This window comes from Ostrea edulis, chromosome 4, assembly GCF_947568905.1.
Source record: "Ostrea edulis chromosome 4, xbOstEdul1.1, whole genome shotgun sequence".
Classification (NCBI taxonomy): Eukaryota; Metazoa; Mollusca; class Bivalvia; order Ostreida; family Ostreidae; genus Ostrea; species Ostrea edulis.
Window position 1 is genome coordinate 32,851,471 of NC_079167.1, and position 21,787 is coordinate 32,873,257.

General features: G+C 36.0%; 3 protein-coding genes and 1 long non-coding RNA gene across 9 annotated transcripts in view; 1 reads left to right on the plus strand and 3 right to left on the minus strand.

Moving 5' to 3' along the window:
- LOC125671190 (uncharacterized) overlaps positions 1 to 2,094 on the plus strand; it is a 5,582-nt gene extending 3,488 nt beyond the window's left edge. Inside the window, exon 2 of the long non-coding RNA XR_007368540.2 lies at positions 1,874 to 2,094. This is a non-coding gene — a long non-coding RNA (uncharacterized LOC125671190). The remainder of the gene's footprint in view (positions 1 to 1,873) is intronic.
- The window catches only part of LOC125672057 (vacuolar fusion protein CCZ1 homolog), a 15,355-nt gene extending 1,348 nt beyond the window's left edge, over positions 1 to 14,007 (minus strand). The window contains exons 1-11 of the mRNA XM_048908139.2: positions 11,658 to 14,007; positions 8,750 to 8,952; positions 8,031 to 8,128; positions 7,572 to 7,662; positions 6,720 to 6,842; positions 6,022 to 6,111; positions 4,138 to 4,313; positions 3,506 to 3,655; positions 2,813 to 2,958; positions 2,428 to 2,542; positions 2,175 to 2,324 (exon numbers count right to left, since the gene is read on the minus strand). Coding sequence (XP_048764096.2) covers positions 2,175 to 2,324; positions 2,428 to 2,542; positions 2,813 to 2,958; positions 3,506 to 3,655; positions 4,138 to 4,313; positions 6,022 to 6,111; positions 6,720 to 6,842; positions 7,572 to 7,662; positions 8,031 to 8,128; positions 8,750 to 8,824 — 1,214 coding nt within the window. The 5' untranslated portion in view covers positions 8,825 to 8,952; positions 11,658 to 14,007. The remainder of the gene's footprint in view (positions 1 to 2,174; positions 2,325 to 2,427; positions 2,543 to 2,812; positions 2,959 to 3,505; positions 3,656 to 4,137; positions 4,314 to 6,021; positions 6,112 to 6,719; positions 6,843 to 7,571; positions 7,663 to 8,030; positions 8,129 to 8,749; positions 8,953 to 11,657) is intronic.
- On the minus strand, positions 8,889 to 16,443 carry LOC125668965 (uncharacterized). The gene is made up of 3 exons (XM_048903406.2): positions 16,046 to 16,443; positions 15,394 to 15,888; positions 8,889 to 8,952 (listed from the first exon to the last, which is right to left on the minus strand). The coding sequence occupies exons 1-3, from the start codon at positions 16,441 to 16,443 to the stop codon at positions 8,889 to 8,891; spliced, it is 957 nt and encodes a 318-aa protein (XP_048759363.2).
- A 125-nt stretch (positions 16,444 to 16,568) lies between these two features.
- The window catches only part of LOC125672047 (myocardin-related transcription factor B-like), a 57,090-nt gene continuing 51,871 nt past the window's right edge, over positions 16,569 to 21,787 (minus strand). For all 6 annotated transcript variants that reach the window (XM_048908113.2, XM_048908114.2, XM_048908108.2 and 3 more), the window contains one exon: positions 16,569 to 21,757. In XM_048908113.2, the coding sequence (XP_048764070.2) occupies positions 21,021 to 21,757 (737 nt within the window). In that variant the 3' untranslated portion in view covers positions 16,569 to 21,020. The remainder of the gene's footprint in view (positions 21,758 to 21,787) is intronic.

The window sequence follows — 21,787 nt, forward strand, 5'->3', positions numbered from 1 at the left end:
TTGAGTTGGTTTACGGATCCGCAGCACTGATTTTTTGGGATGTTGGGAAAAAAAATAAAATGGTTTTTCACTCCTTTTTATATTTCTGATGCTGTAATTCTTTTCACACAAAAAAAACAAAAACAAAAAAAAGAAAGAAAAGAAAATAGATTCCACTGGACTGGATATTTGGACAGACGCCTCTGTCAAAATCTTGGTACAGTCCATAATATTCATGTGTCATCATGGTCATGTGTGGAGTATCAGTCAACTTCAGCCGGTGCTAACACTTATTCTGCACCTTAGTAACAATGCTTTTTGCTTTCAATAAGTTATCTGTTTATAAAACTAACTTCTAATTAGCATTAGTTATGCATTGCATACCATTTAGATATGTAAATCCCAAAATAAAAACAAACACTTGTTTTCAGATGGCATCCACGACGTACGTTGGGTTGCACTAATCACCTAAACAAGTATAACCCTACCTGACCTTACCATGCATACATTTTGCCGAGGATTCACTTTTAAATTCTTATTAATGAGTTTTAAAGAAATATTCTTCATAATTAATATGAGTAATTCTTCATATATTGAAGGAGGTTAAAAACATATTTAACATTATTGAATTCATTCATTGTAATACTATAATATTTGTTGACTATCAACAATAAATTGATCTGACCTATAAAAAATTCAGAATTTTTGAATAAATGTTTATAGGGTTCATGAATTTTATCTATAACTTTACTTGACTTCATAAATAAGACTTTAAAACTTAAATGTAAATTTTTAGACAAAATATATGCATGGTAAGGTCAGTCAGGATTTTAGTACTTCAGGTGATTAGTGTGTCCCTATATACGTCATGGATGCCATCTTCTGAATGGAAAAACGATGTGGTTCTTTTATTTTGGGATTTACATAACTAAACAGTAAACAATGGACATTTGATAATGATAGAAAGTTAATTTAATAAACAATAACATTTTTGAAGGAAACAGCATTGTTGCCAAGGTGCACAATAGTTGCTATATACCACCGTCTTAAGTTGACAGTGAAGAGAATATTAAAGTTGATAATAAAACATTGACCTCAAATCAAGTTCATTATTATTACTTAACATTTTGTCATTTGACTTTTTTTTTTTAAACTCCTGAACGGATTTGAAAATTTTGAAATCCGTAAACCAATTAAAAAAAAAATTGGCCTAAATCTGAACTACCTGAAAATGCTTGCATATTTTAAAATATGACTAACCCTGGTCCCGCTGCTCTTGAGATAGGACTTTGTCTTATATATTCCGATGTAAAACTCTGATCCCCTATTAAGACCCCATCTTACCCCATCACTTGAAGGGCCATGCTTTAACTACTTCAATATGTACTACCTGAGGATGCTTGAATATCAATATGACTAATCATGGTCCTGCTCTTTTTAGAATTCTTTTTTAAATTTCTCATATATTGCCATGTACCAGTACATATTTCATCCCCTAATGAGGCTGCCCTATCCTCTAGGGCCATGATTTGACTGCCCTACCCCCGGGGCCATGGTTTGACTGCCCTATCCTCTAGGGTCATGATTTGACTGCCCTACCCCCGGGGCCATGATTTGAATAAATTAGAATCAACACTACCTGAGGATGCTTACATATCTATATGACTAATCATGTTCTTACTGTTCTTGAGAATATCATTTTTAAAAATCATTTCCCATATATTCATATGTAAAATGTTGATCCTCTATTGTAGCCCCATCTTATCCCTGGGAGTCATGATTTGAATATTTAGAATCTAGACAATGTCAAAAAGGTTTTATCTTTTCTAGCCCAGTGGTTCATGAGAAGATTTTTAAATGACCCCACCCTATTTTTAACTTTTCTTTATTACAGGCATCCCCCCTTGGAGAAGTGGGCCTAGCCCTTCATTTAAACAATTTTGATTCATCTTTATCCAAGGATGCTCTGTACAAGTGGTTTTATGGAAGAAGTTGAGAAAGTGCCAAGTTTACAAACTAATGATGATCAGGAAAACTTCAGCTTTAGTTCAGCTGAACTAAAATGTCACAGTTTTTGCTTCAAGTACACAAGTATTAAATATGTAATTCACTGTCTTATGTTGGACTTATGGTTTTTTAATACTGTATACGGTGATACATGCTGAGTTTTGAGCGAGACTCTGTGTGTGTATTACCTGGACATGTCAGAGCTGATGTCGGTCAGTAGTCTCAGAGTCTCTGGAGGAATGCTGACACTGCCCGACTTCCTCAGGTCAGCATGAACTGTGGTCTTCTGAGCCAAGTTCATATGGTTGAAGTATATAAAGCGATATACTGAATCAGTCCTATTGAAAAATGAATACGAAAAATGAAAACCCACAACCCACTTGATACAGAGAGATTTACTCCGTTCAAATAACAGTCAAGAATGTTCTAGTACTGCCTCACCCTGTGCTGGCTCTCTTGGAGAATTGATCTCCAATGCCTGATGCCAGCTGGGAAAGCTGTGGACCAAGAAAACTGTCTAGTTTACGACAAAGGTCAAAAGTCATCCTGGTGGAAGCTGGAAAAAAAATAATTCAGTTTTGCAAACTCTTAAGCAAATCTTTACCAACTATACTAGTATTCTATTCTTCTCACCAAGAATCTGACCTTGAAGGAGCTGACATCTGTGAGATACTGACCTTCAAGCAGACACTGGCATTGTGGGATACTGACCTTCAAGGAACAAGCATACACTGGCACTGTGGGATACTGACCTTCAAGGAACACTTGCATTGTGGGATACTGACCTTCAAGGAACACACAGACACTGGCATTGTGGGATACTAACCTTCAAGAAACATGCACACACTGGCATTATGGGCCCTGTACACCAGAAGATGACATTCCTCATTTGGATACTCTGTATTAAGAAACACCCGTGGAATTTTGCCCATATTTTTCTCATCAAGCATATCCGGTGGACCCGTTACAAACCTAGGACAAGAAAATCAGTTGAAACAAGATGTGTCTGTGAAACACTATGCCCCGGTGGCAACAAACACTTCAAAGTCAAGATTACCAGGTCAAAAACTTTCATATCACAAGAAAGGTCACAAGGAATAAAAATATTAAATGTAAGAGCTCTATCACTCAACATTCAAAAGTTATGAGCAAGGTTAAAATTTTGAAAGTTGGGTGAAACTCCAAGCTCAAAGATTATAAGGAATCTATATACAAAATATGAAACCCCTACCATAAATAGTTTAAGATATATTGCTTAGGTTAACTCTTCTTCAAAGTATGTCAAACTTCAAGTCAAACTCACAAGAAAAACTTTGGTACAAAAGTAAAGATCTTGTTACAAGGATATAAAATATGAAAGCCCTATCACTCACCATTCAAAAAGTTGCATGTATGAGCAAGGTTAGATATTTTTAACAGACAGACAGGACAAAAATAATATGCTTTCCAATCTTTAATACGGGGGCATCAAATCATCAGTTGTCCCTTCTGACTATGTGTTCATAGAAATCTTACTTACTTCCCATAATGCACATCTCCCTGCCCTGCAGAATTCCGGGAGGGTGACGTCGAGTTGGTGGACTGGAGTTCTTGCTCCTGATAGGACGGAAAGAGACTGGAGATCAGGTATTTATAGATAATCCTCATATCCTCCTGTTCCAAGCCACTCCTACAAACAACAAGCTCCACACTGCAGGGACCAAGTTATACAAACAACAAACTCCACACTGCAGGGAACAAGTTATACAAACAACAAACTCCACACTGCAGGGACCAAGTTATAAAACGCAGCAAGCAGAGATGTCAAAAACTTGTTGCATGTAAATGAATCTCAATTATTACAAAAGTCCAACATTCCAGATCATTAGAAATTTCTCCAAGCACGGAAGGTCAACATTTTAAAGATGATAATATTGCCTGTTTCAGATGATAATATTGCCAGTTTCAGATGCACTTTATATACACAAGAATCAGCATTACACCTACTTCTGACTTATCCCCACAATAAGAAATGACTTCTGTAAGTATATACATGTAATAGCTGTAAAGTTTTTTTTTAAAAAGTTTCCAAAATGTGAGGAGCAAAGCATGCAATCTAAAGTTTTTGAAGTAATTTTCAATCTCCTAAGAAATGTTTGACCGGAGACATACCACACCAGCTGTTCGTTGTAGAGGAATGCTGTGTATTTGATGTACGGAAAGGAGGCCTCCAGAAGGTTAATAAAACACTGCACGTGGAGGTATGTATTCTTGTCTAGTGGCATGAAGTGGATTCCTGAGAAAATGTCCAGAATGTCACTCTGTGCAAGTCTCAGCGTCTGTAAATACTGAAAAATAACACACACCATGTCTCAGTGTCTGTAAATACTGAAAAATAACACACACCACATCTCAGTGTCTGTAAATACTGAAAAATAACACACACCAAGTCTCAGTGTCTGTAAATACTGAAAAATAACACACATCACGTCTAAGTGTCTGTAAATACTGAAAAATAACACACACCATGTCTCAGTGTCTGTAAATACTGAAAAATAACACACACCGCATCTCAGTGTCTGTAAATACTGAAAAATAACACACACCATGTCTCAGTGTCTGTAAATACTGAAAAATAACACACACCATGTCTCAGTGTCTGTAAATACTGAAAAATAACACACACCATGTCTCAGTGTCTGTAAATACTGAAAAATAACACACACCATGTCTTAACTTCTGTAAATACTGAAAAATAACACACACCATGTCTCAGTGTCTGTAAATACTGAAAAATAACACACACCACATCTCAGTGTCTGTAAATACTGAAAAATAACACACATCACGTCTAAGTGTCTGTAAATACTGAAAAATAACACACACCATGTCTAAGTGTCTGTAAATACTGAAAAATAACACACACCAAGTCTCAGTGTCTGTAAATACTGAAAAATAACACACACCACGTCTTAACATCTGTAAATACTGAAAAATAACACACATCACGTCTTAACATCTGTAAATACTGAAAAATAACACACATCACGTCTCAGTGTCTGTAAATACTGAAAAATAACACACACCATGTCTCAGTGTCTGTAAATACTGAAAAATAACACACACCGCACCTCAGCGTCTGTAAATACTGAAAAATAACACACACCACGTCTCAGTGTCTGTAAATACTGAAAAATAACACACACCATGTCTTAACTTCTGTAAATACTGAAAAATAACACACACCATGTCTCAGTGTCTGTAAATGTACTTTTGAGAGTCTGAGATCATAATTTTTATTCTTGTATTATTTTTGAGAGTTTTAAATCATAATATTTACTCTTACATTTCTTTTGAGAGTTTGAAATCATAGTATTTACTCTGATATTACTTTTAAGAGTTTGAAAACATATTCACTCATGCTATCTATGAGAGTTTGTATTAAACATTAATACTCATGCTAAGTTATTTTTGAGAGTTTCTTAACATTACTACTCAATTTAACAGTTTATCTACAGCCTGTAAACGTTACTACTCAATTTAACAGTTTATCTACAGCCTGTAAACATTACTACTCAATTTAACAGTTTATCTACAGCTTGTAAACATTACTACTCAATCTTACAGTTTATCTACAGCCTGTAAACATTACTACTCAATTTCATAGTTTTTCTACAGCCTGTAAACATTACTACTCAATCTTACAGTTTATCTACAGCCTGTAAACATTACTGCTCAATCTTACAGTTTATCTACAGCCTGTAAATATTACTACTCAATCTTACAGTTTATCTACAGCCTGTAAATATTACTACTCAATCTTACAGTTTTTCTACAGCCTGTAAACATTACTACTCAATTTTACAGTTTATCTACAGCCTGTAAACATTACTACTCAATCTTACAGTTTAGCTACAGCCTGTAAACATTACTACTCAATCTTACAGTTTATCTACAGCCTGTAAACATTACTACTCAATCTTACAGTTTATCTACAGCCTTTAAACATTACTACTCAATTTAACAGTTTTTCTAGAGCCTGTCAACATTACTTACTCTAACATAAAAATGTTCCAGTCTTTGCTGTAAAACTTTCACATTATTTCCTGTTCTGTCTAGTATGTAGGCAAAGGTTCCATTAAAAAGCTGTAACAGAAAGTATACCATTAGGTTTATTGTACAATAGCTTAAAACAACTACCAAACAAACTGTAGGCTTTTTGTAGGATAGCTTCATTAAAATTCCTGGAACATCCTATACTACTGGTAATACGATTGTTGTTTTGACAGTTTTATCAATCATGGAATATTCATTAGGTTTGTAGGATAGCATCACACAATTACCTGATATCTAGAACGTCCTACATGTACATATGCTTGTTGTAGGATAGCACACAGACAATCATATCACATGGGTTCAAATTCACCATCAAAACTCTTTTAATAGTACATTTGAATCCCTTGCTTGTGGAATAGCACCATATAATTTCATAAAAAAAAACAACTTGTAAGCTTATTGTAATAGGATAATCTTAAATAATAATCTAAAACATTCTACAGACCCCTTGTCAGATAGCCTAGTGTTTTATATGCTTCTTTTGGATAGTATCATACAATTACCTGGAACATTCTGTAGGTTTGTTGTGGATAGTATCATACAATTACCTGGAACATTCTGTAGGTTTGTTGTGGATAGTATCATACAATTACCTGGAACATCCTGTAGGCTTGTTGTGGATAGTATCATACAATTACCTGGAACATCCTGTAGGCTTGTTGCAGGATTGCTTCATACACTGGGTCCTGCACATCCTCTTCATGATACTCAAACACAGGTTGACCATCTTTAGTTTTCTCTGTGTATGGTACACTGACAGTCTGTATAAATACAACACTTACTGTACACTTCACACAGACGGCCTCTATTGACAGACATGTATACTGTTGATTCCTTATTTTACGCGAGTACTTAATATGGCAAAATGACTCTTATATGTCAAATCTCGTGAGGTCTGTTTAGTATAGAGTGATATATCTCGTGAGGTCTGTTTAGTATAGAGTGATATATCTCATGAGGTCTGTTTAGTATAGAGTGATATATCTCGTGAGGTCTGTTTAGTATAGAGTGATATATCTCATGAGGTCTGTTTAGTATAGAGTGATATATCTCATGAGGTCTGTTTAGTATAGAGTGATATATCCCGTGAGGTCTGTTTAGTATAGAGTGATATATCTCGTGAGGTATGTTTAGTATAGAGTGATATATCCCGTGAGGTCTGTTTAGTATAGAGTGATATATCCCGTGAAATTACGTGATAATAAATTCCTCGCATATATTTAGGAATCTGCTGTACACCGTAGATCCTTTTTATTTCGTAATATATTATTTTTGCGTGGATACATCACTGAATGATGTATCATGTATTCGTTCCTAAGATATAAACATTAATGAATCATTATCTAATTGCTTAAGTCTTCTATGTTGAAGAATTTATTCATGAGAACTAAATTTTTGAGAATAGTAAGCATCGCAAAATGATGCATAAATGATGTTCTCGCGAATAGATTGTGATTTACAGTATATACACGTGCTGCTTACATACTAACCATGACCATCCAGAAATCTTTTTCTGGCTCCAGGAGAAGCTGCCTTCGTTTTGTAGTATGGACGCTTTGACATGGCTTATCAGAGAAGGTTCTGTAAAAGTAGGGTATTTCCTTAGTGTTACAAGCGTTAAGACAAGAATAACAGGGTTTTAAAAAAAAATAATTTCATTTTCTTACACTAAAACATGGCTATAAGGAAGCACATGGGACTATTAAAAATGATACTGTAATTACATGCAACTCATTATATCCATTTCTTAGACTGACAGTTTGGTAAACATGAAGAATGAAAATCCATCAACGACAGGAATTACTCCAGTTGCAGATCTGTAGCTCTCTGCCATTGGGACAGACCAAAGCCCTGAGAGCTACAGGTCTGCAGCTACAATTACTCCTCAGTGTGCTGTGTAACCATGTTTTACTGTAACATAACTCAGTGTCAGTTCTTTCAGTACTCACTCTGTGAACCTCACGATGGCCTCACTAAGACCGATGTGTTTTATCTGGTTATCTAGATCTGTGTCTTTAGGATGAAAGAACACTATCTTTTTGTGCTCCTGTATAAAAAACAAAAAGCCCAAAGGTCACACTGTTCACCTGAGTCACTTACTCAGCTCTTACTAACATTAAATTCAAATAGAGAATAACACTAGGCCTAATGAATTAAAACCTAAACAGACATCCAATATACCAACAACAAAAACTAGCATAGAAACAAACCCATAAAATCTTGGGAATGCATAAACATTGAATAACCCCACCCCACCCCACCCCAGTTTTAATTGATTCCACCACACAACAACTCCACTATCAGAAATGCCTTCAGTGGGGTTCGTTACATCTTATATCAATAATTTTCAGTAACTCCCTGTGGAAGAGGAATTTTGAAAAACTTGCATCCCTTTATCATAAAATGTGATGCATGCAATATTTGACCTTTATCAGTCCAGTGGTTCTGAAGAAGTAAGAATTGTAAGTAACAGAACAGCATCAGTTAAAAAGAGAGAAAGAAGATGGATACACCGTGTCACGTTGATCAGAAAAGCAAGCTTGAGATTCGACTCAGGTGAGCTAATAACACATAGATTAACAATTCAATCATAAGATACTAAACCATGCTACAAAGAGCAGTGAAACACACACACTAATCACAAATTAGAATATCAACAGAGTCAGACCTCTCCTTCCCTTGGTCCGTAGGTTGGATTGAAAACACAAAAGCTGACCAAAGATATGTCACCCTTGGTCGCCATTCCTATGTAATATGAGACTGCATCACTTTAAGTTTGGATTGTTTGCAGGGAGTTCCATGTCATCTTATTCACAGTCATTCAGTGTCACATGTTTCTTACTGTCTCCAATAACCTGTTGTGAAATGAGCCTAAAAAGACAGAAATATTATTTTACAATTGAAATCAGTGTGCAGGTTGACATCAGTCATATCTATAGTAAAACTCGATTACAAAGAACACACTTAAAACAAATTCATGGTTATTGTGAATTAGTGTTAAATCTAGGATCTAAAGAGGGCACACATGTCATATGTTCAAAATGGCACTTTTTGTCGCGGCAAGACAATTTTGGGGCACTTTCATTGTATCATACTATGATAGTAATAAAATAATCATTTAATCTCTATAAGAGTTAATACCTGCTGCCTTGATCTTAAACTTTTCAATCACCCTTATGAAATAAAGAACAATTGTTTATATTAACAAATATTTTTTAAAATTTTATAGAGAAAAAAGGGCATGGTGCTTTTAAAAAGGGCATTGCGCCAGCCAAAATGGGCATGGTGCGGCACCATGCTAGTTTGCTTTAGATTTAACACTAGTGAAGTGATATTGATCCCCCAATGAAAGGAAAATAATCAAAATTGAATTGGACATGACTAACTTTGGTTTTGTTTTTCACTGGCCGCAGAGGCTTGCTATATGACCATATTTTACAGAACTCCAGATAATTTTTTACCACAAAGAGTATTTACTCCCTGATTTTCAAATCAATGAGTACTTTGCTTTTCAGAAAAATTCAAAAGTGTATTTTGTTAACTTAATTTACTGATTATCTTTGCTGTTTTGCACAGAAGATGTCACCAGATAAACGATACTTCTTCTGTTAAACTTTAACTTTATACTAAAAGGCCGCTCCAGCTATTTACAGGGGAAATCCTTTGCAGTTCTTTTTATTAAATCTATTCATTGTTATTGGGAATTTGATATTTATCATTGATGCATTAAATTTGAATATGTCAGACACTCAGTCACATGATTATGATCCAATTCTGTATATCATTCGTCCACGATTGATAATACAAGTTTTTTTCCTGTACTTTCGACCGCACAATAACTCTTTAAGAAAGAAAGTATAACAAGTAGGCCTATATGATAGTGTTTTGAGTTAACTCTTCCAATTTTTCAAAATTGTGATTGTCATCAAAACGCATTTTCATAGCACTAAATATCATGTATGATCAAGCCCTGGGCTAACCTCAATTCATATGAATAGATAATTCATATTTATATCATACTACATGTATCACAAATACGCGGACTAAAACGCATTACTTTGGGAGTGTAAAGCGTATCTACATTCGCTAATGCGTAATTGTACGTATGATTTTAAACTTAAATGCGTATCTGGTAAAATCTAATGAGTATTTACGCTGATACACACCTTATCTGGAGCTCTGAATTTTACAGTATTTACCCTCCACCCAAGTTTCCACTGCAAGACTTCTAATAAGTGTACACTGTATGGTTATTACAAAAGACAAAATGAATATACATTTAACTTTGTTTTTCCACACAATCCCCTCCTTCCCATCAGTCTGCCTACAATAATAACTTAAACCTGGCTATTAAATTTTGAACTAGTGCAAGAGTTGTCCCAGAGAATTCTAAACTTTCCCATCTGCACAAAAAGTAACAGACAGATTTCACCAAAGTTTTCAACAAAGGTGATCATCAGAGGGACTTGTATGTACTGAAAATTTCCATAATATACATGTACTATAATTCACAAAAATAACTGCAAATAGTTTATTGGCTAAAAACAACTTCATGTATAACATGTAGCCAGGTAAATATCTATCTAACTTCTATGGTACCTTTTGAATTTTCAAACAATTCTTGTCTGTATATACATTTAGCAATAAATGTTGACATCAGTCAAAGTTCCACTTTTTGAGTTACAATTGTAACAGTTTAGTATGAGTTTCATTTTCTTACTTACCATTAAAATTTTGTAAACAACAATATCTGTAATCCAATGATTTCCCGCACATGCAACTTTCTACACAATTATCGCCCTTTGTTTTTAAACTCTGAACATAGTTTCTGGCCTCAAAATATAATAATTGATATGACTGAGGATTTTATATGTTGTGATTTATTTCATTTGATTAAAAAAATATGTGGAAGGATTAATAGCATTTTATTTTATTTTTTTTTTAACTTTAAATTATAAGGAATACTAAAATGTCAGGCCCGGAGTGAATGTGACATATTACAATGGGTCCTCGGTAAAGTCAATGTTTACACGGAATCGAATAAAGTGGATATTGACAGCATTAGAGAGGGGTTAGGAGGCAAATTTAAGTAGGCAAATGTTGTTAGTGATAAATACTTATGAGTTATATTCATTGCGCGGCGGTTCAAAGCGAAACTCGAGATTTCTCCAAAACGGCGTTTCATTCCTGTTTGCTATGCTAACGCATAGCTCATGGCTTGGTCAATCAAGTGAATTTTATTGACTTTATTGATAAAATTTCAAACTCCTGTGGTTTAACATGCAACATCATTTGGTATTCATTGCATTGACTGATTGAGAAAATTTGTCTTATAATATGACTGTCAATTTATATGCATCTCAGTGCCCATCATTGGAAATTACTGACAGCAATCTTGTATTAGCAAAGTATGGGACATGTCTAACAGTGAGTTTAAAGGGTTTGTTTTATGTTTGTTTTGGGGTTTTTTCCTCGATCCAGGAACATGATTCGCGCAAAGCAGGTGGGGATAAGAATACAAACGGAAGTATTGCAATAAATACATCTTTCTACGGGTAAATTCACATGACACTTACTAGTTGGGACACACTGACACGACGACAGCCAGCTTTGTTTTCCTTCCAACAAACACAAATTCAGCAAAGACAGCTTGAACTCTGCTCTACCGGAAGTCTTCCTATTTCACTGTAATAGACAATTCGAATCTCGAATGATTCGTCTAACAGTGTTATCTAGCTTTAATAGGTTACACCTTTTTCGGCCCTTATTTATTTCAAATCCCTGAACATAAAGATTCCATAAACTTTACTGTACAACTACAATGCATCGTAGGCTGAAACTGGGTTAAAAGAAAGGGGAAAGTGATAATCTAAATATCTGTGTTAGAAATCTTGTTTTTATAAAACCAAGTATTTAATAATTTGTGAAATTTTTCTTGTATACTAGCTGTATTCATACTAGAATACTTTTTTTAATGTACACCTTTTATAAGACGACGAACAAAGCGGATTTTGGTGGTGGGTTTTATTTATATAGTGAGTTCTATCATTTACAAAAGCTGATTAGATCACTTAAAAAAGCACTTTATATATTCAGTTGCAGGTAGCAATAATGCAGTCAATGCGCGCAATGATTGAATTATTGCTCTTTTCAAATGAATGAATGAATGGTATCATATTTCTTTTAGAGATAGCAGAGATATCTTCCATTTATTTCAACATATTCACAATTGCATTAATGACCTCTTTAATGTTCTCCTTTTCGGATGCATTATTATGCGCAATAATTGAATTGATATCTTCAAAGAACAGGGTGCGATTGTATACATAAAAAGGCCCAAAAATTTTCCCTCAATAAAATGTGTCTGGAATTAACCTTAATCAGCGTTTTAAGAAAGTAGAATATATGCCAGGTATACTATGTCAGCAAAATCAGAATGATATTCCTAATTCAATAGCATATTATGACATCATGAATAAGACATTTCCCGCCTTTTTTTTCAACATAAGCCTGTCAAATTTCATACAGATTATTGCTCAGGAAAAGATGTGCGCATTTGTCGAGCAAAATGAAAATGATATATATTGTGTATTATTATAAGATGAAAATCATGCTTGAATATGAATTTGCTCGACGCATGCGCTGTATGTTTTCTGAAAGGAAAACCACCTGAATTTGTGGATATTTTCGTTGAAAATGGCATTTTTGCAATTTTATGCCTCGTCATATGACACAAATCATTTTGCTGATGAAATTGAGCGGGTTTTGGGTTTGCTTATCTATTCCTTATTTGAACACCAGGGTTTGAGCTCCAAGTGAAATCATCGATATTTTGGGCCAGATGACTTTATAAACTGTACCTACTTCTTTAACCATTAATTTGGCACTCCATACTCTGTCTTCCGTGTGAATCAAGATATCATGCATGCAGCTAAAAAGAGACTATTCTTAAAGCAATACAAGCTGTACATCAATCTCTACTCATCCGTGCAAAATGAGTCCGTGATTTGTATTATTTATCAAATCACGGACAGATTTTTTTTCCAGTCACGGATACCATAGAGTACGGAAATTCTGTAAATTGAAGAATGTATATGAAATAACGTTAAAATACTTGTATTATGAAAGAAATATAGTCTTCCGTCTGTAAATTTCACATGTTTGTACGTGATATGAAGGAATCAGAGAAATATTACATGCAAATCACGGACAGATTTTTCTTTCTAGATACCAAAGTTTAGGGAAATTCTGTAAATTGAAGAATTTATGTGAAATAATGATAAAATACTTGTATTACGAAAAAATATAGTTTTCACATGTTTATTATAATGTAATGAAGGAATCACGGAAACATTGCATACAAATCATGGACAAATTGATTCTATAATTTAAAAAATGCACGGACTATTTTATTATCCGTGCAAAATGAATCCGTGATTTGTACTATTTTTTGTATTTCCGTGCATCCGTGACTTGTCCGTGTTTTGTAAATGGCGAAGTGAGTGTAAGGAACTGACGGTAAATAAATAAAAATATAAAAGAACAAATAGTCAACATATATGTGATTGAATATATATAACTTAATAGAAGCAGGGTGAATCTGAAGCAATAAACCCGTAAAATTAGCAAAAAATGTTAATTCATGAATCATTGTCATCCTGTCAGTAATTCCTGCTCGTAACCTCCGATGTGCATTGACCTTGGAGGTCACCAGTTCGGAAAAAGCGAAAGAGAGGTACTGAGCACGTGTTAGATTTGTAAACAGTTTAATATGCTAATTTTATAGAAAATTCACAATCAAAATTTCATTTGAGTGGCACATTTGCGTAATTATTAACTTTTTACACTTGCATAGTATTTCTAGTCATTCATGAAACAACGTAATATTTTAAAACAAACGACACGGGTAGTTACTCGCGTCAGTTTCCGTCTTTGTATATGGCCTTGATCTCAGCAACCCGATTATGTTCGGCAATCATCGTTCCCATGTCCGTGTATACAACACAATGGCGGTTTATACGAAACGCTCATTGTAGGTGTAATCTCAAACAATATTCCCTTGTTTATTTTTGCAGAATATTTCTTCAGATCTTGGGGATTATATTAGTTATACCGTTAGGTGTTATTTCGTGAATAATTGGATAGTTGAAAAAATACCGTCAGTTACAGCTTGTATTGCTTTAAATAACTGATTTCCCCCTTCTGAATACTGGAACACAATCTATACCGACAATACAATTCTCCTTTACAGGTTGCCACGACAAATGCTGTATCTCCACTGCCGTCAAACATGATATATGTACGCTCTCTCGCCCTCGACGGAGAATCTGTCGAACACGTGCTTCACAATCAATGTAAGGATGCTTTATGCCAAGTTTAGGCAATGGGTCTTCACTTTCATCAGAAAAGCTCAGCTCAGATAAGCCTTCTATACAACTCCTATAAGCAATACAAAATATATAGTTGGGCAGACACAGACCCCTGGACACACCAGAGGTAGGATCGGGTGCCTAGGAGGAGTAAGCACCCCCTGTCGCCCGGTCACACCTGCTGTGAGCCCTATATCCCGATCAGGTAAACGGAGTTATTCGTACTCAAAATAAGTGTGCCAAGAACGGCCTAACAATCGATATGAAACACGTCAGACAGCATTTGACCCAATGATAGGTTGTATTGACGAATTAGATCGTTATAACGACCATAGAATTTGCGAAATGCTGACTTCAATCGAGACTGTTGAAACCCCTGTACCATCAACTTGTTTGTCAGTAGCTTGCCTCGATTTAAAAACTGACTACATGTATACGCAGAACAACCTCTTGCGTATCGAATCAGTTGAGAGATATAAACACCATATATATGCAGGCGATAATGGAATATTGCTACATAAATATGGGAAGTTGACGATGGAGAAACTGAAATCATCCCGTTTGTCATACAGTTGAGTTGTCAGTTTACCATTAATGTCTATTTTCAGTAAAATCTAAAACCTCCCTCCAAAGCAGCACCCGTTACCTTCTTGAACACATTTTATTTTCTTATAGATGAAACACTGCACTGTTGTTGTTGTTGTCGGTTCCTTTTTATTTCCGTGCAGTATCACAGGTAGTGTCCACACTAGTGGGTCCCCTTCCAGGTATCTGGCTGGCTGCACGCATGGCAGATCTCACCTCAGATCTCCGTTCTTTCCGGTCTTGAGGGTCGGCAGTAGAGAGCTTCCATTCTCTACGATCTTTCTCCGTCAGCTCTCTCCAAGATAGCATTGGCCGACCAACTCTACGTCTCCCAGGAACTTGTATATTTAGAGCGCACTTGACTGCACTGCTGGATCTGACAACGTGGCCATACCAGCGGAGTCTCCTTTCCCTTAAGATGAGGTCGATGTCGTCGATGACAAGCCGCCCCTGCAATTCAGTTGAACTTACAGTGGCCATATCTTCAGGCTTGATGTTACAGATCTGTCTTATCATGGCCCTGTCATTGCGTATTAGGCGATGAAGATTTGGCTTGGTCAGTGCCCAGGTCTCACTGGCATGGAGCATAGCGCTCCGTACACAGGTGTTAAACACTCGACCACGGGTCTTATACGACAGGTGGCGTGATGTCAGGACTGGTAGCAGCTCCCTGAACTTCTTCCAAGCAGTCTTCACACGCGTAGTGGCTGCAAGGTCACAGCCACCAGCTGCGGAAAGCATGTCTCCGAGGTAGCAGAAGGAGCCTACAACCTCCAACTTGTCTAGACCAACTTGGATATCACTCTGCGGCCTGACGTCAAGATGGCGAGCAGTTCCTCTGCATCTTGAACATCTGAAGTCAGGGTCCACAGACAGGCGCACGAGCCCACTGCATTTCTTGTGCACCCAGTGCTTGCAGCCATTGCAGAAAATACTATTGCTTCCTACACCTGTATGACAGACAGCACATGGGAAGCTGCCCTAGTCCTGAAGTAGGTCAAGACCCGTACCGCAGATCATGATCTTGGTTTTGCCTGCATCCTGTCCTTTCCATAGCTTCTTTCCAAGTCAGAAGCCTCTTGACACATTCATCCAACGAGTCAGTAATGATAACCAGGTCATCTGCATACAGATCCTCCCAGGGAACACCGGCGCGAAATTCGCGTGAAAGAGCCTCGAGTACGATGATGAAAAGCAGAGGGCCGAGTACTGACCCCTGATGGACTCCGACCCTCACAGCAAACTCCTCACTGTAGCCATCACCAACGCGGACACAGCTACGGGCATTTGCATACATCCCCTGCACCAGACGCACAATCCACTCTTCCACACCAAGTTTTCGCAGTGCCCACCAGATCACCTTCCGAGGGCCACGGTCAAATGCCTTTTCGAGGTCCACGAACGCCATATAGAGCCGTTTGTTTACTGCGAGATATTTTTCCTGCAGCTGCCAAACAACAAATATTGCGTCAGTTGTACCTCTGCCACCCCAATAATAATTCACTGGTTTATAGAATAACAAACCCTGGCAAGTAACATCAAGCAAAGTTTATTTGGGTCTCAAAGACAGCATGTACAGTGTATGATATCAAAGTCAAATGTATGTACAAAAAACAGGTTACACTAGCCACCACACAAACTCAAAAAGGGGACCAAGCAGAAAGTGCTGTCATGTGCATGCTGCAGTCACTATGTACATAACAAACAGATTAAAAATCCGCGGCATTCATGGAGACATGAATGCGAGATCTACTTATATCTACAACATATTTGGCACAAACATATGACTTTTAACCAAATACCACAAGTTTTTTCTTCTTCACAACATCACAGTGTGATTAACAATAATGGACACTGCTCAACAAGCTAGGTAACAAATATGTTCAAATTTAACCAAAATACTTTTATTAACTATCAATTTGATTGCAAACATTGCTTTTTGGCCAAAATTGTACAGTTATTTCATCACATGACAATAATCAAAACATGGTCAGACCATTAATTTGTTATCCTGATTGACAATACGGAAATAATTGTAACTTTGACCGTTATCAGCCAAAGGTCGTTAACAATGTGGGGCATATCTATTAAGTCTAAAAAAAAAAATATTAAAAAAACAAAAACTTTCTATAAGATCTACTTCAATATTAATGTAGTTAAAAAGACTTTGTTCTACAGTATCACATAGATATAGTGCACCTTCATGGACTTTTAAGCAATGTAATTTGTTATATTATGCGACTTGTATATAATTTTATTTGTTTTCTATGTAATTTTGTTATTCCATGTAATATTTTGTACGTACAATAAATAACTATTACTGAGTAAGTTCTTATGTTTGCACGACCGTCTGTATCGTCCGAATAACAATGAATTTGTGACTTGACATGTTTAATCAAAATAATCAATACTAAAGTTAAAAATACATTTATAAAAAAAAACAACATTTTCACATCATCAGAAAACCACGGTTGATTTCACCTGCAACAAGTAAAAATCAATGAACTGTATGTATCTGATGATGGACTTTCTACGTAAATGTCCGACCTATAAATAAAAAGGAATTGGCAGCATCCAATTTCATTTCCATTTAACGTTTGTTTTTCTCTTGAAATGAATATTACTTCCAAAATTATCAACTGTTAACCATAGCTGGGTGCAATATAACCAGGTTTGACTGTAACGGAAATAGTTCCAGCAGGACTAGCTTTATGTACATTTAAGGCATCCTACTAACCATGCAGAATACAGAGAGCTACTGTAGCACATGTTAATGATATGTTCTATACAACAACCTAGGGGACAAGTCCTCTCACTAATCACTCAGACTAAGAAGCATACCTAGAATAGTCAACCAAACCGTTTCCAGAGAAAAAGAAATTAAATTGAGTAGGAATGTCAATAACACTACACAAAGATAGAACAAAGCTTTAAGTTAACATACAATTAAGCACTATTCTGAAGGAGAAAAAAATTAAAATATATCCTAGTTCATCTACTATGAAGAACAAAAGTCACCAATAAAAACACTCAATTTTTATTCTAAGGAAGTGATGGAAATTTCACTTGAATATTAACGTGCTAGAGAATGAAATATGATAATTTTTGACAGATGCATAATGTGGTGCAATCTTTAAGAATTCGTAAAGGAAGCTTCTGAACTTTGATCAGACCTGCGAATTAAATTGGCTCAGTAAAGGTACATGATTGGCTGATTACTGAAATCTATCCACTGTCGTATTTCTCTGCATTTGTCCAAAGAGACCCAAACATAACAGGTAAATAGTTGGTGCTTGTATGCTTTTACAGTCAAATGAAAATTACAGATACAAAATAAATAACAACAATCATCAAAAGAACGAGAAACAAATGTGTGATCTAACAATGCAAATATATTACTCTATGTGCAAGTACTCATACAAACAGCAATAGACACGCACACTAAATAAAAAGGAATATTTACATGTTTTACCACGCCTGCTATAATCTGCTCTATATAAATTAGTACCAACTTTTAACATAACTTCATTATGTCATAGCTATGGATTAAACAAGTACCACAATACTAATCACAGAATTGACCGAACATCCAAAAAAAACCAAAAAACAATGCTTTAAGTATATGCATTATTTAAACTTTTCAGTTTTATAAAATGTACACACACTTAACCCAGGAACAGAGATATGTTGATACAGGTACTACGCAGATTTCCTACTGTGTATAATACTTCTCGGCTCCAACCAACATAACAATGCCATTCTGTTTTTACAAGTAATTTAACACCTATCATTTTACTTGTCAGAAAAATAGTTCACAATATATATATCAAGAATTTTTTTTCTTAAATCAAGGGCACAGAACACAGCCTGTTTACATGATTATTGCCAATTACGGACAAAAGGCACTTCATAGTTTTAACAAACAATGGTTGGGAGTTTAACCGGCCAACAACAAACTTAGGGACAGTGTTGGAAGACCTCCTACATGTCCCCTTGATCAAACTTTCAACATTATCAACTCTAAACCTCGTGACCACTATTTCATGTGCTATTATTTCCTACAGCATCAAATCTAAAATTTCTCCCTAACTACTACAATGTACACATATATTTAATTTGTTACAATGTTCAGCAATAGTTGTCATGAATTGAACAATTGAAATCAAGTTATCGGTAGTGCTTATTTCCAGTAGCACAACAAAAACAGTCATAAACAGAACATAATTTTCTCTATTGCACACCTTCGTTGGCTTCAACCCTAGTACTCTAATTACAAAGTATTCCAAAATAGGAAATCGCAAGAGTTCACCATTACTAGTAAGCATTGGGATGACTTTGAAATGATATTGTAAGACCTAGGTAAAATGAAACTAGCACAATATGATACCAAGTAAATAATCAGCACTTACAATTTGTTAGGAATATGTGCCCATTAAATTCTCAAAACTGAACATACAAAAAAATTGCCCTTTAGTAAATTGGAGACAAGCTCCACCCCGTTTTACATTCTATTATCATGTGTTGTAAAATATAATCAAATGTAGTAACCATCTTTTTATATCGAGTAATGAAAATGTTAATAGAATGTAGCACAGGGAGGTGTGTTGATGGAGGCGGGGTTACCAGAAAGGGGAATGTATCAAAGGATTAATCTGACACCTGTCGTTACACCACAATATTTCTCTTCTCCAATATTACAGATTGACTTCATTTAATCTTTCCAAATAAAACAAAGATCTCCCATTGACATTTTTGTGGGAATTTTTTTTATCCAACAGTAAAATACGTCTAATGAGATATGAAACTGATTTGCTAAGATTATGTAGTGTTCTTTAAACTTCAGGCAAGTGATCTTTATTGTGAATGAATACAAATATTACTCAAAGATCTCCAAAAATTACTCAAAGATGATCTCCAAAAGTTACTCAAAGATGATCTCCAAAAATTACTCTATAATCTCCAAAAATTACTCAAAGATCTGAGCCTGGAGGTTATCAAATGTTTTGAGTTCGTACTTCGTACTCAAACTCATAATCCGTGCTTCAAAGCTATACTCATACTCAAAAGCTATACATAAATTTGATTGGAATAATGAGTCTGAGTATGGTTATGAGTACTTGATAGGAGTTTGAGTATGGAGTATGTATTCATAAAGCTTTGTATTAACCTTCTGGCCTGGTCAATATGCAGACTTGAGGAAGAAGATTTTGGTTCTTAGCATGGTCCCCAGAAAAGTGAACAGAACTGGTAAACCCAAACTGCTGGGTGGGCATGTAGAACTTCAATGTTAGGATTGCTGGATGGAATGCATTTGAACACAGCTATGTAAAATGATTTTTATGATAAATATAGCTTCGTAACACATCAACTGCACATCCTCTGCTATACAAAAAGATTCAATGCAATATGTAAACAATCCGAGAATATGTGGACCCAAAACACATAGCAGAAGATGTACAGCTGCTGAATCACTGAATGAAAGGAAAGGGGACACACTCAACTAATGTTATACAGAAGTCAATATCAATTTATATAGCAGTCAACATATCAATATGTGACCGAGTTCAAAAATCCAGAAAACATAAATATATGGCTTTAATCTCAAAAAGAGCACTGCAAAAAGCTAGATACGGCAAAACTGCCCATAGAAAATAAGCTCAAAAATTCAAATACATGCACACCTTGTCTACCGACTGTGTTGGTCTTGCCATATCTTGTGTTTCTTAAAACTACTCTACTGATTCCAGAAAGTAAGAGTCTGATGTGTGTGTCTCCCTTAAAATTGGTCCAAGCTTGAAAGAGCATTTTAAATAATCACACTGTATATAACTGTTCCGTCAAATAAATAACAATTTACATGTCAAACAACATGCAGAATTCTTAACAGAGAAATCTATCACCAAGTTAGAACCCCATTCTTTCAAACAAACAAAATTTTTCTTCATTATACAATTTTTCATTTGTTAATCATTTTTCGTTTCTAATCTAGCTGGTTAACTTTTCCCAGTTGATCCCTGTGTGAATGTCCGTGGGCGTTCCAAACTCACCATCCTCAAAACTGAACAGGTCCAGCACTTCTTGTTGTGTCTTGGGAGTGAGTATCGGATCGGAAGGGAACTGTACAGGGGCATTAGCACTAAGTGGGGTCAAACCCGTAGAAGGCATGATCACGTCCAGCCAGTCTGACACGTCCATATTCACATTCTCCGTGTCATTTATTCCTAAGGCTGCCAGATCTGGCTCTGAACCATGCAAGTTATTTTTATAGTTTTCATCAGTTGGCACGCTCAAGATGTTATTTGAGGTGCCCATTTTGTCTTGGTCTATTTGCATGGTGGAGGTATCTGTGAGGTCCAGTGAAAATTGGGCATCGTCTGCCCAGTCCATTGAGGTCAAGTCCTGGTTAAGCATTTCATTGATGTCCAGTCCCAGGTCTTTGCTGTCAGTTGGTTCATTCAAAACAAACGGTGGAGGAGTATGACACTCTTTTTTGATGGCCACAGATGGGGTGGCAGTGATTGGTCCATTCAGCAGTGAATACACATCCGTGGTGCCAGACGTGGATGTGGTATTAATGGTGGTTGTGGTGGAAGTGGAACCACCAAAAATGGAAAACTGGAATTGTGAGGAGGACACCACCGAGTCTGAAGTCACTGTGGTGATGGTGGAGGTCTGTGTCTTTGGGGTGGGAGGTGGTTCCTGTGCTGCACTAGGGGGCAGTTCTGTAAAGATAAGGCATGAAGACTGCATTA